A 17,669-nucleotide genomic window follows, 5' to 3' on the forward strand; every position below is an offset into this window, starting at 1 on the left:
CTTATCATCAGAAGGTGGTCTAATAAAAGACATTACGTTATTCACTGTCTTTAATATCCTGAGACCAATGTGGCTACAACTACACCCCACACACACGGCAGACAGTTCTGCACACTTAACTAAGGACTTGGCTACAAGGAAAGCTGCAGCCATTTCAATTTTAAACTGGTGCAGCTTTTTGTACAGAAGAGTCCTAAACCCTGTATGTCAGGATTAAATAGCTATACAAGGCTAGCAGCCAATCCATGATTTGTATACAGCATGAAAGGGATGTACCTCTTGACAACCATGGCAGAAACAAACCGTTCAGGTTGGACCACACACTGCTACATTACTGGATCCACGCCACCTCTGCCGTACAGAGTTCTTGCTAACCATGAATTACAGGCCCAGGTTTGATTAGCTTTTCTAAGTGAGCCACTGAACTGTGCATTCTTGTACTTGAAGTTAAAAGATTAACATTTGTTCTAGTCCTGTAACTACAGATTTGTCCAGTCTTTCAAGTACTTTCCTGATGGAGAGGCCTGATAACCATAAGGCCCAAGCAGACCTGTCATGCAATAATTATGCAGATTTCTCTACCAGTGCCAGTCTTTTTCCATGGCCCATTCTGTACAAGCAGTTATGATTGGGGACATCTCTCCCCCAGGAATCAGAGCAGGATGATGCTATTTGCCTTAAGACACTCCAGGCCAGCAGCTCTGAATCATTAATGAAGGGGAGCTAGATTCAGCCCCTGAGCTAGGTTTCCTTTCTGCTGGACTATGCCTGGAATGAAGTGAAACTGAACAAGAATCCAGCTGAATACTCATCACCATATCAAATTTATTATTCCAGTGGCACTAATACATTTGTTGATGTTCATGATGACAATCACACTGCACAAGATCTTCCTGCCTTTGAGTTTCTGCCCAACTAGACGTCCCCTTACACATCCCCCTCCCCTAGACAAAAAAAGCGCACACTAGAGGCCATTAACTCAAGCAAACCCTCTTCTTACCACACTGTTTTGCTTGGTTTGCAAGCTGTTGGGCATTATGTTTTCCCCCTTTGAAGAGTCAGGTGCCCTCTTACCCCCACCATGCCCCTTTTGCCCAATCCCTGCAGAGAGGAAAGCATCTTTCCCCATGTGTCAAATAAATATGGAACCAGGCAACTTGAGTTGCATCAAGTGGAAATGTTTTTAAGTTACAATGGCACCAAGTGGGGCCCCAATGAGTCATGTGCAACACAGAAACCTATAAGGCTGAATATCAATGTGGTTTTTCTGAAAGTCTCAAAATTGCTATGAAACTGATTAAGTATAATGCAAAGAGATGGTCACTGCAGTCTACAGTTGCCTGCTGCATTTGATGTTATGCTAGTTAGTTTATTCAGAGTCCAACGACAGTGATTTTAAACTGGTGTTGGGGGGTAGCTTTTACAATTTGTCCAGGAAGTTGTCTAGTGCCGGGATACCTTCCTTCAGCCCTTTGCGTTTGCGGGTCTCAGCAACGACCTGGCAAGGACGGCTAGTGTTGTCAAAGGGGTCCCCAGGCAGGATCTGCCAGTGGTCGAACACACACTGGGGAAAAGCCTGGCCACCTGTGTTGGATCTCAAGTCAGCTGTAAAACCTATGGAGGAAAAAGTCCATTGGGATAAGAGTTGAGAGAAGCACACATCTGAGTATGGAGGTTCTGAGATAGGAACAGTCACCAAGAACAAAACTAAAATACTTAAATACCATGCGCTCTAATTTCTCTTAAGTCCCAAGAAACCCCTGTTGTGTTCCAATCACTTGAGGGAGGAGAGAGTTCAGGATCAAAAGAAGAGGTTAAGGGAAGAATGTAACTACTAGGCCCATGCACCATGACCCTGTGAAGGAAGTAATCTCTAAACATTCTAAAGGTCAGTGCAAGCTCCATGGAGCTCTAACAGAAGAGCTTAGGCTTGTAGAAGGAATCAAATGGAGCAAGAACAATGTGAAGGTCACTTACCAAAAGACTCGTTGACGGGCAGGTAGGCCTTAACAACAAACATGGGAGTGCCTGCCACCTGGGACTCCTCAAAGACATGGCCACGCTTCCTGTTCAGGACACCATAGATACCGCCAACTACTTGTTCTGGACACTGGTACACAGAAAGTTTGTATTACAGGCATTGCTTTCCATCTTAAGCTTAAGAAGTCAGTCCTTTAACTGTAGAACTGTTTGCAGCTTGAAGAACTGCAAATGTTAGATCTGAAGCTAAGCAGAGTGTAAGTACCTGGATCTCTACAAGGTAGATGGGCTCCATAAGCCGTGGCTGAGCAGTGAGCACACAGGCATACAGGCACCTCCTGGCAGTGGGGATGATCTGCCCACCGCCACGGTGAATGGCATCAGCGTGCAGGGTCACGTCATGCACATCAAAGCGGACTCCACGCATGTTCTCCTCACACAGAGCTCCCTGAAAGAGCAAAACCCAGATATCAGCCACCAGCGGAGAGATTCCCCAGGCCCTTCACTAGGTGCCACCTTTTGTTGGGGACAGGTCCCAAACACAGGACAGTGCCAACCAAGTCCTGCAGAGCTTTGCAAACTGTTCTCTAGCAGGGGCATGCTAGGTGACAACTGTATTAACAGCAATGAGCTAGAAACAGATGCCACCACTCCGGCTCAGAGTCAGTGTCTCATACTGGGCAGACATTTGCCTATGGAACATTCTGTACATCCAGATGCCAAAGCAAGATACTCCCAAGAGTTACTGGTGGCCTGGCATATCAGAACCCTTGTTAAACGGAGAGAGTCTCCTCTATTTTATGGGATAAATGAAAGGCAATTTTAGCAGCTGCATCAAGATATGCCAGTCAATGCTAGTGCACCATATTGCAGTCCTCCCACAGGCAACTGCCCTACTGGTGTTCCACCTAGGATGGGGGTGGGGGGAGGAGGAGGAGAGAAAGAAGGGGAGGCAGGAAGGAACAGGAATGTGTTATCACCTACCTCCTTAGTAGCCCACTGGAAGCCAGCCACAACACTGTCCTTGATTTCATTCAGGTACTGCACTCCCTTGGTGATATCTGTCAGGATGTTGGGGCCAGTGCCATCTGGACCAAAGCACCAGATTTTACGGGCCTCAGTGACATCCCACTCGTACTTCTCAGCTAGGTAGCGTGCACGCTGCTTCAGCTCCTGACGGGAAGAGACGTCGCCTTTGTCGATATCCTCAGCCAATCCATCTGGGAAAGGTCGGGCCTTCATGTACAGCCTATTGTGCTTGTTGGGGGACTTGGAAAGGCACAGCACGTTGGATTCCTCACTGACTGTCTCACGATAAGACACGACAGGGTCAGATTTCTGCAGACAACCGGTCACCAGTTAGTTCCAGAGGATTTGGAAAGGGTAAAGTAATACTGTCACTGAACTGAGCTATGAAGCCTATTTTACACCCACAAACCACATAAAAGGCCTTTGAAGTGTAAGACTGGATGTCCTGCTAATCTGTGCTGGATACAATCAGCATTAATATGCCAGAAACACAAGACAACTGTTACTACTCTGAAGTGTTTCCTACAAAGGGTAGCTGATGTCTAGTGCAGCAGACTTACTCCATACACAACATTTTAGGCATCCATCCCCATTTTACTGACTTGTATATACACCTAATGAAAGTAGAATTAGGAGAAGTCAGTGGCTCAGCTGGGTTAGAAACTCCCAACTCTCAGCTATGGTCAGTCCATGTGCTGGAGATAGGGTATTCCACACCTTGCTGCAGCCTCATGATCTACTACCTACAGAGCTACTATGTGTTTTCCCACTATGAAAACAGCTTCAGTAGTTGTATCTGTTCCCAGTAATCCAGGAGTTCACAGACTGACTAGATCTGCAGCCATTTCACCCACTCAGCCTTCAGTTGAGTTCTTCTGAGCTTAGTTTAAGAGGGAAGATGTGACAGATTTACCTTAATTGGAATACATGCATGGTCCTCTTCCAGATCCTTCAGGCAGATCTCCAAATGCAGCTCTCCTGCACCAGCAATAATGTGCTCTCCAGACTCTTCAATGATGCACTGAAAGAGACCAGTCATGCAATGGGGGGGGGGGTGGGGGGGGGAGGGAGGAGAAGAGAGAGAGAAGAGACTCCTTACTAGGACTCCATTAAAGCATCGGTGTGTACTGGTCTATATTGTTAAAGGTCACTTGAGATGTTGGATCTTTACACATACAGCTTGCAGTTGATCCCAACCCAGGGGCAGTCAATAGGCAGACCATGGGCCAAATCCAACGGTTGGGTACTTTTGAATGTACTGCAAATTCTTTTATTTTCTCTAGAGCAGCGGGGGGGGCAAACTACAGCCCACAGGCCAGATCTGGCTCTCAAGCTCCCACTGGGGAGCGGGGTTTGCGGCTTGCCCTGCTCTGGTGCTGCGGCCAGGTCGGGGGCTGATCCATGTGGCTCCTGGAAGCAGTGGCATGACCCACCCCTCCTACACATGGGGACAGCCAGGGGTCTCCACTCTGCACACTGCCCCAAGCACTGCCCCCGCAGCTCCCATTGGCTGTGGTTCCCAGCCAATGGGAGCTGCGGGGGCAGTACCTGTGGACGGGGCAGTACCTGTGGACAGGGCAGCCTGGCTGTGTAGGAGCCAGAGAAGGAAGATGCTGCTGCTTCCAGGAGCTGCTTCAGGTAAGCGCTGCTCAGAGCCTGTGCATGAGCCTCCCCCTGTGCCCCAACACTGATCCCCCTCCCACCATCTGAACCCCTCGGTCCCAGCCCAGAGCATCCTCCTGCACCCTAAACTCCTCATCCCCAGCCCCACCCACCCCAATTTTGGCAGCATTCATGGCCTGCCATACAATTTCTATTCCCAGATGTGGCCCTTGGGCCAAAAAATTTGCCCACCCCTGCTTTAGAGTCTGGACCTTGACCAAAAATAAATGGATCTATATCCCTGTCCCATGCTTTCATTGCATGCTACATGTTTCATCCAAAGGAAGGCCTTCACTTGGATGAGTTTTGGAAGCTCTGCGCCAGTACTCCCTCAAATATTGCAGCTCGGGGAGATGAGAACACATGGTTCCTCTATGGTACTGGGCTGCATCATTACATGTGCAATTTGTGGACAATACTCTGACAGATATCCTAGATCCCCAGGCAACTGCTATTGAAGAGTTGCCTCACAGGTCCCTTACCTGCACCATAGGGTCAGACTTGGCCAAACGCTTCAGTCCTTCTACTAGCTTGGGCAGGTCAGCTGGGTTCTTTGCTTCAACAGCCACACGCACCACAGGGCTAACGCTGAACTTCATCACTCTCATGTTGTGAGCATGCTCAAAGGTGGTGATTGTTCCGGTCTTGACCAGGTACTGGTCAACACCGACCAGCCCAACGATATTACCACAAGGCACGTCCTCAATGGGTTCAACATAGCGGCCCATCATAAGAATGGTCCTGGGTTAAGAAAAACTTGAGTCAATCTGGATGGTTCCTTAGAAAGGATTTCTGTGGTGGGAAGGGAGAGTGGATCCCAGCCTAGAAGTGACAAGTTTGCATAGGAAAGCTAGAGACATGGTCTCTGGACTGACTAGACAAGCAAGACAAACAAACATCAGGAAGCTACTAAAAAACTGTCACTCCAAGTGCTGGGACTGTAGAAGTAAATATGGAACCTGCATCGTAAAAAAATATATGAGGCATTAAATCTCAACATGGGATCAATCCATATCAGCCCTGCCTTTACTGACCTTTGGATTGGTTTCAGGTAGAGATCTTCCTTCTTGCCAGGAGTGTAGTTTGGTCCCATGATTCTGACTTTCAAGCCAGTAGAGACGAGACCAGAAAAGACACGTCCGAAAGCATAGAAACGCCCTTTGTCTGAGGTTGGCACCATTTTAGAGATGTACATCATCAGGGGCCCTTTGGGGTCACAGTTCTTAATACCTGGGAAAGAAGAAGCCATCAATGCTGACCTGTGGTCCTTTCTTCCACTACCAGAGCTCTTCATTTTGGAAGCAAAGTAATCAACTCTAAGACAGAATGCAGCAGTTTGACACTGGCCTGCTGGCTACCATCCAGGTAGTTGGCTAGCCCAACTGGCAAGGAAAAGCCATGTGCCAAGAGATCACTGTAATTAATATAGACTGAGCCTTTAGTATACACTCTGGCTACTATCCAGGTACTTGGCTAGCCCAGCTATCCACAGGAAAGCTGCTCACTAATAAGCTTGTCTGATCCACATTAGAAAGGCTTGTAATTACCGCACCTGCAGAACTTCAGCCCAGCTGTATACTTGTTGAAAAGCAAACAAGCAGCTCTGGGCATTTTACAGCCTTAATGCAGTTATGCTCCTGCACACAAGTGCTTCATACCCATGGCAGCTTCGTCGTCAGGGGGGCCCTCGTACAGCAGCTCACAGCGGTATTTCTGAGCTGTGACAGGGGAAGGCAGGTGGATGGTGATCATCTGCAGCAGAGCTTCTCCAGCAGGCAGCCAGCGCCTCATCACAGCCTGAAAAAGCAGATTCGAGGCATGAGACTCAGGCAAACCCATCTGTGCTCATACTACTGCCCCCACTCGTTAGTTTATCATCCAAGTTGTGCAGACAGGTGATCTCCCAACAGGCCAGTGTTGAAAGAGTAGCTTAGCAACCTACTCTGATACAGGCAAAGCTAACTGCAAGGGTCTTCCCAAGGCAATGCCCGGTCAGTTCTTACCTTCAGTAGGGGTTTGCCCTCCTTGTCTTTATCCTCACTGTCAAGTTTGATATCTAGTTTCTCAATCAGTTTAGCAGTCTCCTCTTTCTTGAAGTTCATGATTGCATCAAAGACCTAGAGCAAGAGTTCCAAGTTAGGGGAGAAAGCATCAAGCGACCCAGTTCACAGAGAAAGCAGCTCATGCTCATTCTCCAGGGAGAGCCAGTAAATGGCAGTTGAACTGTCTTATTAAGAGCAACCCTTGTATCTGCCAATTAGTAGGTCAGCTGATCAGATACATGAAGGTTTATAAACAGCTTCTTGTCTAGAGAGCACTAACTCTCCCAACTTCCCTTACTGCACAGGTCAGCTGTGCTTTTCAGATATTTAAAATTTCTTCAAACAAAAGTCAGGTCAAAGTGAAGAAATTTTGCCATCATCATGCACAGACCACTGCCAGTTAAGAGGAGACTGAGTACCATGGCAGTTACCTTGAAGATGGGGTCTAGGATCAGCTGGCAGAAAGTCCTGGGCAGTTTCTTTCCATCAGGGTTGGTAGCAGATTTGCTGAACTTGCCGGAAGCAGGATCAAAATATCTAGAAAAATCAAATCAGAGGGCACTGTGGTGCAGTTTCTCCATCTTGTTTAATTAAGACTGCTTATTCTGCTGGCCTTTCAGGATGGAGGGAAGGATTTATCAAGTCAAAGACCTGTTTTGAGATTAGCTTACCTCTACTTCCCGAGATCTGATGCACTTTCAGTCACTTGCTTCCAAAGCAAAATGGAGATACATCTGCCTGTATGGTGTATTCCTGTTCCTATCCCCTAATATTTGTCTGCTTGTATCTAGATTAAAGTCCCTCCCATGAACGATTTGCAAAGCAGTCGTCACAGTAAGCCATCTACCCTAATTAGGATTCCTTCTTTTGGGTGCTACCATACTTTTGCTTCCTCACTCCCAGCCCAGGAGAGTTCAAGTCTTCCCCCTTTCTGGAGATCTACAGCTGTGTTATACAGGTACTCCCTACCACTGCCTGATCTGAGTTTAGAGACCACCTCTGTGCTCTGCCAACTCTCGTTATGGAGGTCACTGCTCCAGGGAGCTGTTTCAAGGTGTAGCCCAGGTAATACTCGATAGGGCAAGACCAGGCTCAAATCAGCAGCACTAGAGCCAGGAGCTCCAGTCACTTACCTGTCTCCCCACAGCTTCTTCATCATGTCCTCTACCTTCTTGGCACGCTCAGCGGCACTCAGTTGCCCATCACCCTTTGCAGCAAACTTCGCAACATACATCTCAGCAAACTGTTTCAGAGTGAAAGCCCAGCCGTGCAAACCAGAACCAAAGCCAACAGTACCTAGCACAGGATCAATCTGAAAGAGGTCAGACAAGTGGCGCTCAGGTGAAGTTTGTATTGACCCCCACCCCCCCACTGTAGCAGCTCCACTGATAAGCAAATCCTGCCTTCCATAGTGCTGCAACAGTTAGCTAATCACCACCTCAATTTCAGCTTTAGTACTGAGAATCGGATAGCAAAACACACTAGTTAACTGAATGTCTTCAGGCCTTCACCAGCTACCTGCACTGATTAGTGATCCAGAGATGTTGCATGACTAGACGTATGCCTATGCTGAGTGATTTGATTAGGGTACCTTCCCAGTGGATGAATAGCAGGCAACCCAGCTCCACTACACACTTCCGAGTATGGTTTCATTAAGCAAAGGGAAGGTGAAGTGCTTTGGGTGCAAGAGGTAGACTTGGCCAAACAAAAGCTACTGGCTATTAACTGGTTGCAAGGCCTCATGACTGACTGCTGAGAAGAATACTTGAGACCCAGATTGGAAGGGGCTCCTAGCAAATTGATAAAAAATTTGCTACATGAATGCATACTAGTCCATTCAAAGGGGATGCAATTCCTATAATTGTTTATGGATCCATGGTATCACCCTCCAAGGCATAGTTGAGGAACCAGAGTGCCTAGAAGAACGTTCTACTCTAAAGTGGAGAGTCTACCTACACCAGCATAGGTAGAAGAAGCGTGAGATACAAGACGTGATCAAGTGGAAGAGGGTAGCTGGTGAGGGTTCAGTTTGACCAGGAATTTGAGGAGTGGTTTGACACTAAGTAGGTCAGATAGCAGTACGATTAAACCTGTAATTCAGTGCATCCAAACCGAAGCATGACTATCATAAGTCAATTGTATTTCAAGCCAACGACCCATACTGTATTATAGTAAACATTCTTCTGGGTCAACAATGCCCATTTACAATGGAAGTAACCGCCAGAGGAACACAAGACAACTGCTCCTTGCTTCAAAGGAAAAGGACGCCTTTCAAAACACCCGAGGGAAAGCTTTGGGCAGCTGTTCACTTGGAACACATTCCCTTGATTCTTCTCCTTACCATGATGTTTCCCATGGGGCCACTCTCTCCTTCCCCATAGGTGGAAATGATGACGTTGACATTCTCCACAATACGCTGGAAGGTCTGGTACAGCTCCTCGGGCTCCAACTGAAGCTCCAGCAGAGCTCGGTCCATCTTGTTCATCATCAGGACAGGCTTGATCCTCTCAGCAATGGCCTGTCGCAGCACAGTTTCCGTCTGCACACACACACCTGGAGGGGGCAGAACCGTGGCGATTACTACTGCAGGACTAGCCTGCTGTTTCTATACAACATGCATCTACATGTGGCTACCAGTTCTCACCAGAGACACAGTCCACAACAACCAGGGCACCATCAGTGACACGGAGAGCAGCTGTGACTTCAGAAGAGAAGTCTACGTGTCCAGGAGAGTCAATCAAGTTGATCAGGAAACCAGAACCATCCTTGCTCTGCTTGATAAAGGCCAAGTCATTTTCAGACAGCTCGTAGAACAGAGAGATAGCTCTGAAAAATAAAGATATGTAAGAGAAGTGCTACATGAGAATGCTCATCTTTAAGGCATTCTATTTTTGTCAATGCATTTGTAGCACATTTAGCTCAGGCAGCTCTTCGGCATACTCCAGATAAAAGCTGGAGACCATTAAGTTGCTGGCTAAAGAAATGCAACAACCAACCACTCCAGGGATTCCAGTTAGTACTCCATCTAACTACGTTAACAGGGAACGTTTTAACCTAGAAGTTTTAATTTACTGTTTTGACTACCAAGACAGAGGTACTAATTGATGCACCATGTACAAGCCAATATTCAGTATTCCTACCACATTTAAACACTCACAATGCCCTAGGTTGCAGGGAAGTAAACCTCTGGTGGCAACCAAAGCACTTCATTAAGCAGTTTCTTCTTCTTCCCCCCCCAGCTTAGTATCAGAAACAGAACTAGAACCCAGGAGTTCTTGGGTCCCAGTCCTGTAATCAGACCATGTCTCAAGGAAGAGAAGCAGCTGAACACCAGGATGCTTGAAGGGAAGGAACTTACGTTGACTTGATAGTGATGCACCTTTCCTGCTCATCTTTTCTCGTGTCGGTGAAACGGGTCTCACCAGCACGGGCAGAAGCAATGATACCAGCTTTGCACACCAGGGAGTCAGTCAAGGTGGATTTGCCATGGTCTACATGGGCAATCACAGACATGTTTCGGATATTGGCCTTTTTGTCCATAATGGCCCGAATCTGGTCTACTGTGAAGTTCACCTTGAAGAGAAGGTTATATGATCAGGAGCAAGTTCTTCCAGGAATCCAAACATAGCAGTGCCACGCTGAAATAGATCGCTCGGCAGACATTACAGGGCAACTCAGAGAAAGCAGAGTTTTCCAGTGTGCTCTCATCTAGCTGAATGTCCCAACCAGTGGCTTTTACTAATTGCCTCGGGGGAGACAATATCCCTGGAAGCCTAATAGGCTCTTAGGGTCAATAAGTTCCCCTGTATCCCAGTCTTAAGATCACCGTCACTCCTGTTCCTATACCACTCAGAGAGAACCTTCCGCATCAGCTCACTCTTTCGCCACCCAAGCATCCAAGCTAGGATTTTACTCCAGACTGCAGAGTTACATAAAATCGCTACTACCTCTCTGCAGGAAACATTCCCCCCCCCCCCACCAGGCTGCAGTACCTCCCTTTGGCCAGAGAGGAGAGACCAGAAACATCATCCTGGCACTTGCCTTCCCCCACCCCGCCACATCACTCCTAGCCGCACGGCAGCTTCAGGGCTCCACCAAACCAACCCCTCTGACAGGAGAGCCGGGCTGGGGTGAGCCGGTCTCTCTAGGGCGGAGGCCGACCAGCCTCGCTGGGCCTACCGCTGCAGACTCGGACCCGCTCACGCCTACCACCGCCGCTCAGCACAGCACGGAGGCTGGGGAGAGTTAGCAGGCCACAGAGCCTCTTACTCCCTCCCCAATGGCGCAGCCATACGCTGCAGAGGGGGAAGGTCTCTGATCTCCCCCCCCCCCCCGCCCCAAGGGGGAGGCTAGCAGACCCCGCCGAGCAACTGCCCCACGGCGAGAGGCGACCAGAACTCCCCTGGGGAAGGGGCCTCCTTGAACAGGGGGGCCCCCATAGGGCACTCCAACAGAGGCCCGGGGCAGATCTCCCCTAGAGAAGAGACATCCCAGCCCCCCCATTGCCCCACTTCCCATTAGGGAGCACAGCCCTGGTTGGCACAAGCCACACCCAGGAAAGGGAAGGACACCCTCCTCCCCCCGCCCGGCTCCGGGCCCCACAGTTCCCAGGAGTGTGTGGGGGGGGGCAGGGAGTATTTAGGGGTCTAGCCGCCCCACCCCCACTTCCCAGGCCGCCCCGTCGATCGATACCGGCCAGGGGGCGGCCATAACCAGCGGCCCGCCTGGGTCCGGACCCCCCGCGTCCCCCCAGCCGCCCTCGGGGCGCGGATGGCTCACCATGGTTGCGGATGGCGGCGGATTCTCCGGGAGTGGAGGAAAGGAGGGGACCGGTAATGGCGGCGGCTGCGGCCCTGTCTCGCTGGCGGGGACAGAGCGGGCGGAAGAGAAAGCTGACGTCAACGACCAGCCCTCTTATAGGCCGGAGCCGGCGTAGAGGCGGGGATAGCGGGCTGCCCAAGGCGCATGCGTCACAGCCTCTCTATTTCCCCCATGCCCTTTAGGACTCTCTATGGTCCGAAGGGCCTTTAACTCTGTAAGAAGGGACATGCTGTAACCACGTGGCTGTACATAGGGGGAGCCCCAGTCGCCAGTCCACTCATGTATCCCACAGGGCAAAGCCCTGGAACTACTACAAACGCTACATAGGCGGAGACTTGGGCTGTTTAATCTTTAACACAAGTTATATAATTCCACTGATGATTCAAAGCAATACAACAGGGAATAACCAGCTAAACGAATAAATAAACGAAAAATAAAACGTGGGGAAGATTTAGGAAGGATGGTATTAGATATTGTGGGTTTGATGCATATACATAAGTAACGCATTTCATATTTGCAAGCTCTTTGGGGAACTGGGAGTCTCTTAATACTTGTCCCTAAAGTATCCTACTCTGTGGGTGAAATCAACTTCATTTTTAGTGCAGGGTGGTATGCAGAGTTGTGATCTGAGTCACACTCACAACCTAGGGCTAAGGTGCAAGGCTGGAACACAGATCCTCTGCAGTTGACCCTCTAGTTATGGGTCACAGATATATGATCCCTCAAAGGGCCCTGCCTGGTGTTCGATTGAAATCAGTGGGATTCCAGCAAGGCATGAGGATCTGTCCACTCAAATCCCTTTCCAGGACTGGGGCCACATTTCATAGGATACATGTAAAATATGTTAGTAAAACCACTACACAGTGAATGAAAGTGCATTCTGCTTAAAACATTTATCAAGAATACAAGCTAGTCCTGGATGTTGGTTCTGTTTGACACACCATGATTAAATGGAATTAAGCAAATGAATATAATCCTCTAAACACATAATGAAAACAAAAGTAATTACCGATGATGTTATCTCTCTATGACTCACTTCACCATGATGATTAGATAGGACTGTAGTAGTTTACATCAGTTAATTTTTGTTCAGACTCTTGTATAATAAATTATAACAAGGGTCAGATACAGCTCTTGTTAAAATCAGTGGAAATTTTGCCATTTGTTTAAACTGGAAGGAGAATTGGGTTCTAAGGAAATTCGCAGAAAACTCTGGTGAAAACAAGTTATGACTACGGCTTCTACACTGGCAATTAACAGCGCTGTATGTTTCTTGCTCAGAGGTGTGAAAAAACACCCCCTTGAGCGCAGCAAGTTGCAGTGCCGTAAAGCGCCAGTGTAAACTGCTGGGAGCTCCCAGCGCTGGTAGCTATGCCCCTCATGGAGGTGGGTTTTTTAGAGCACTGAGCCGCGACCACACAAGGCACATTAAAGCATTAAACATTAAAGTTGTAGAGCTGTCTATGTATCTTGATTCCTACAAAGTACATAACTAAAATGTATGTGTTAAATAAAACAACATAATAAGGAATAAGCAGATTAAAATATCTGCTTTTGCATTCTTTGGGCAGTTCACTTCCTTTCATTAAAAGTGTAGGTAGTAATACCTTCCTTTCCCTAAAGGAAACTGGGATTCTCTGCTCAGTTTCATCAATTTTACAATGGTACCATTGACTTGAGTTACCTCAGCATAAAGCAGATGAGAATCAGGGTCTCTGAATTAATTTGCAAAGTGCAGTGCAGCCTGAGATGATTCATAACAGCTCCAGACTATAGACTGTATACATTATGTCTTGCTTTGGCCCTGATCCTGCAATGAGCTCTGCATGGGCAGAGTCCATGTGGAGCCCTGATTAAGACACAGGGTCTCTGCAGAAGCACAGGCTTGCACCTGTGCTTTGCTCATTGCAGGCTCTCTAGTCTTGTTCTTAAAAGCAAGATGCAAATAAGGGTGTTTTAAAAAAAGCGCCACCGTTTCTTGAAGCACTAACCTTTGGCTCACTGTGTTAACGTTTGATCAGCTGGAAACCCAGGCCTGATCTTGCAATTCCCTAGGCAAGCCAGTAATCCTGTGTGAGGTGTCCCATTGAAGCCTAAGGAAACAGCTGCGAGAGGGAAGGTTTCCCAGATTGGGCCCCAGCTTGGTCCAGTCCTCCGCTGTAAATCAAAGGAAAAGCCTTTAATTTATCACCCTAAATGTACACCTAAAGAGTTCGTGAAAAGACAGCACTGCCGATTGCTCGGGGTTGCTTTTATTTTGTGGACTGAGTCTTAGAACCCTTATTCTCCTTGAAACCATTGCCCCCTACAGTGCTGCTGTCAGAGCTTTCAAAATGCAGCTGCTGCCAGATGCTTACAATTCAACAGAAGCTGGAATAATTCAGCACTTTGGGTTCCCGGCTGATATTAACCTCCCTTGGTTTTTTTGGCCTCTGTGTTTTGTTTTTTGTATCTTTACTGCTGCATTAGCTCCATTATTTCTGTGCTTATAATCAAAATACCAAGGGGGTGGGAGCAGGGGGGAGGGCCTCAGAGGCCTGCATTAAATATTGAAGGAGGGGGTGGGGAAGGGAGATGAAAACCTCTGCAGGGAGCCTGTGCTGCGCATGTACTTTCTGCAAGAGAAGGAGGCAGCAGCTACACCTACAGCACGGGAGGTTCCACTGCAAGCCAAGAGCTCCCAGGGGTGCTGCTTTAGCTGGCTCCTGTGTTTTGCTGGCCTGCCAAGAGGGGAGAGCAGGGCTGTTCTGCAGCCCTGCATAAATCAGGTGCTAAAGAGAATTATTTTTAGAGCCTCCACTGAAACCTGGCTCTTGGGTGCCTGTGTATATTGCTCTGTCGTGCGCTTCGATTCTCGCAGGCGTCACCTTCGCGAAGATCTTCGTAGGGGGTGAGATTTCTGCCTGCGCCCAGCAGCGAGGGAGGCTTTTAAAATGTCTCCTTGAAATCCACACTGCAGAACTCCTCCCGCTTCGGCAGAATGGTCAGCTCATTGCAGGTGGAGGAAATGGTGGCCCATATCTGTCTAGTTGGGCTCATCGCTGTGGTACCTGAGCATCGATAAAATGAAACGTAGCATCTAATGATCTCCATATTGCCATGGTTTTACTCGGCTCCTTTAAGTGATCTGGCTTTTTCTCCAGAAGAGCCAGTGCTGGCCTATCTATTCCTTACTAGCATAGATTAGAGGATTGTGTAAACAAATGCATCTTGCACTGGGCCCTGAAGGATGCAAGCTCATCCTGCTTCCTGGCAGGGCGGGGTCCTGGCTCTGTTCCCTCCACAGACTTGATATGAACTGCAGAAACATTAAAAAGGCAGGCTCCCCTTAAAGTGCGTTCACTGCTGACAGAGGCAGGAGCTGCAGGGGGGACGGCTCTCACAACAACAGTGAAATGGCATGAAGACACAGAGAGGAGGTGGTTGCTAGGTGAAAGGAGGAGCTGAAAGAGGGGTAGAGCGAGGCCAGACCAGTGAAGCTGGCTGGATCAAATCAGGATCCTAAATTGCACGGGGGAGTGGAGTGTCTGAGGGTGGGGCAGCATAGTCCATCACTGAGCTGAGCCACCTGCTTGATTCAGGCTGTGTGGTAACTTTTTTGCATTCAGGACGCATCCCTTTAAAAGATCCACAGCAACACTGCACAAAGCCCAATTGTATCAGGGGATGGTCTGGGGATTCACACCCTCCAGGTGAGAAATTCACTCCTAATCCAGAACCTTTCAGAAGTTGCACCTTGCTCAGTATTTAACCATTCTGCAATTAGCTTACTCTGGATGTTTTGTTTTCTGTTAAAATGCATGTAAAAAACAAAGTATGACTCAGAAAATACATCCTTATGGCCCCTAAGGCCTGGTCTGTACTTAAAAGTTAGGTACTCAGGGATGTGAAAAATTAAGACAACCTATCCCCAAGTGTAGACACGGCTAGGCTGATGATAGCGTCGTCTACAATACGACATGTAGACATGGCCTAAATATCAGCTATCTACCCTGCTCCATCTCATACTTTACTCTGCCCCATGAACAGCTTCCCTCACAGGATCTCAGAGTGCTTCAAAAACCTCTTCAGATTCATATCTCACATGGGGATAAGTCAGGAGTAACTTCACTGAAGGCAGTGGAGTTACAGCCGTGTCGACCTGGTCCGAGAGGAAAATCAGTCATGTTGATTCATGAAGATTCCCCCAGCCCCTGTGTGGTAGGGAAGTCGCCTTGTTCCAATTTCACAGATGGGGAAACTGAGGCAGAGAGCGATTAAGTAACTTGCCCAGGGTCACACAGTGAGAATCCAGGCAGCCCGACTCTTTCTTTCTCCTTCTTTAGAGGGTAGATATATTCCCTCTCTTTTATTTATTTTCAATCAGGATAAACAGCATTATGGGATACGAACTGTATTTCTTTTTTTTCAAACTTCAATAAACTACAATAATAAAAGTTAGAGCACAACAAAGTCACTTTGTTTCATAATTACCGTGCCAGTCAGCAGTCTCCTGCTGAATTCCTCACACCTCCTCCCCCAGCTTACTTAAGAATGATCACAGACAGCGGTTGGCAGCGTGTATGGGTGAGAAAGGGCCAAATTCACTCCTAGTGTAACTCTGGTGGCTTCAGGGGCGTTACATCAGGGATTGCTTTGCCCCACTGAGTCTGTCTGGGGGTGTACTTTCTCCCTGTGACATGAGGTGCTATCAGCTGTTGCAGTTGCTACGGTAACTGTTTGCATTTTTAGCACAAACCCTGGATTTTGCCAGAATTTAAGTTGGGCACCATTGGCCAGATTAACACACCGGCCTGTCAGGGAAATTGTCTTCAGTGAATATTTGTCGCTGTTGTCAATGTGCGAAAGTCTCTTGGAAATTTCTCTCTTCCCCAGCAGCACTGGTTACATGCACTCCCTTTGCATGTCTGGGAGCTTATTCTCCTCTTGGTGTGTCTACACTGCAGCTAGGAGGTGTAATTCCTGGGTAGATGTAGGCCTAGGCTATGCTAAAAATTTTGGTTACGTTGCTCAGAGGCATGAAAAATCTACACCCCTGAATGGCATAGTTAAGCTGACCTCTTCCCCCATGTAGACAGCCCAAGGTCAAGGGAAGAATTCCTACCTTGATGGGAGAGCAGCACCAGCCGCCTGAGTACGCCCCCATCCAAGATCCTAGGTGCACACTCAGGCCGCTAGTTTTGAAGTCAATGGCAGTGTTGGTTGCATGAGGACTGAAGAATTGGGCTTCTATAGGCAAATCCCGTCCCCGTGGCCCCTCTCCCTGGAAGCACATTCCCACCGTGCCCGGAGCCAGGCTGCCTGGAAGTACATAAGTCACATAACCCCTGCGTGCCACAGAGCTCAGCTCCGCGGTGGGCTCCTTGTGCAGCAGGTGGAAGGGGAGGAGTGGTGCAGGGCAGGTGGATCAGTGACTATTCCTGTAGGTGGCACATCAGCTACCTTGGCTTTGCAGTCCCAAGCTGCAGGGGCCGCTGCGGAGTGGCTCCACAGCCTGGGCTGTCGGTGGGGATTCTTCTGTGTGCTCCCCACGGTGACCCCAGTTATTCAGGCGGTGTGCTGAGTTCCAGGATTTGCCACTTCCTGAGTCACCAACGCTGCAGACTTTATTTGGGGAGAGCTCACTCTGGAATTTCCCATGGTCATTTACTGAGGCCAGGTCTGCACGGCTCACAGTTATACTGACCTAACTCCCCCTGTGTAGACAGGACTAGGTCAATGGGAGAGCTTCTCCCGCCAACCTAGCTACCGCCTCTGGGAGGTGGATTAACTACACCAACGGGAGAACACTCCTGTCATGTAGGGGTGTCTTCACTTAGCAGCTGCGCTGATGCTGCGCTTTATGTGTAAACCTGCCCTGAGTCCAGAAGCTATTAGCATTAAATGGACTCAACTAGATTTAGACCCCAAATGTACAGCTGGAACAAAAGTGGCAGAGGGTATGAGCCCTAAAGGGAACAGAAATATTTCCAGGCTGTTTGCAAGCCAGACTTTGCAGCCTGATGCTAACGCATAAGAGGTGGAAAATGAAAAGGTTAGAGAAGAGTGGCACTGATCACTCTGTCATCAGTTTCCCATCCACGAAAGGCTCTCGAGCCAGCTTCTCAAGTACTCAGCAGGACCCGACCTGTGTTT

General features: G+C 48.5%; 1 protein-coding gene and 1 non-coding gene across 2 annotated transcripts; both read right to left on the reverse strand.

Annotated features, from left to right (window-relative positions):
* Positions 1–795: 795 nt before the first annotated feature.
* EEF2 (eukaryotic translation elongation factor 2) lies at positions 796–11,610 on the reverse strand. Its single transcript, XM_077805488.1, has 15 exons — positions 11,493–11,610; positions 10,072–10,286; positions 9,358–9,539; positions 9,055–9,266; positions 7,847–8,025; positions 7,145–7,250; positions 6,675–6,788; positions 6,330–6,468; positions 5,706–5,901; positions 5,154–5,412; positions 3,923–4,030; positions 2,965–3,318; positions 2,246–2,428; positions 1,978–2,110; positions 796–1,614 (listed from the first exon to the last, which is right to left on the reverse strand). Exons 1-15 carry the CDS (start codon positions 11,493–11,495, stop codon positions 1,421–1,423), a joined length of 2,577 nt encoding a protein of 858 aa, XP_077661614.1. The 5' UTR covers positions 11,496–11,610; the 3' UTR covers positions 796–1,420.
* Positions 7,031–7,100, reverse strand: LOC144257533 (small nucleolar RNA SNORD37). The gene has a single exon (XR_013344556.1). It is a non-coding gene; the product is annotated as a small nucleolar RNA SNORD37 (small nucleolar RNA).
* Positions 11,611–17,669: the final 6,059 nt, after the last annotated feature.

The sequence above is a fragment of the Eretmochelys imbricata genome, chromosome 25 (assembly GCF_965152235.1).
Source record: "Eretmochelys imbricata isolate rEreImb1 chromosome 25, rEreImb1.hap1, whole genome shotgun sequence".
In the NCBI taxonomy this organism is placed as follows: Eukaryota; Metazoa; Chordata; order Testudines; family Cheloniidae; genus Eretmochelys; species Eretmochelys imbricata.

Bases quoted from the DNA above. Each gene is read 5' to 3' on its own strand.
- EEF2 (XM_077805488.1), bottom strand. The intron at 9,540-10,071 runs GTAAGTTCCTTC...TTTATTTTTCAG, and splicing joins TGCATCACTATCAAGTCAAC to AGCTATCTCTCTGTTCTACG. The intron at 5,902-6,329 runs GTATGAAGCACT...CTTCTTTCCCAG, and splicing joins TGACGACGAAGCTGCCATGG to GTATTAAGAACTGTGACCCC.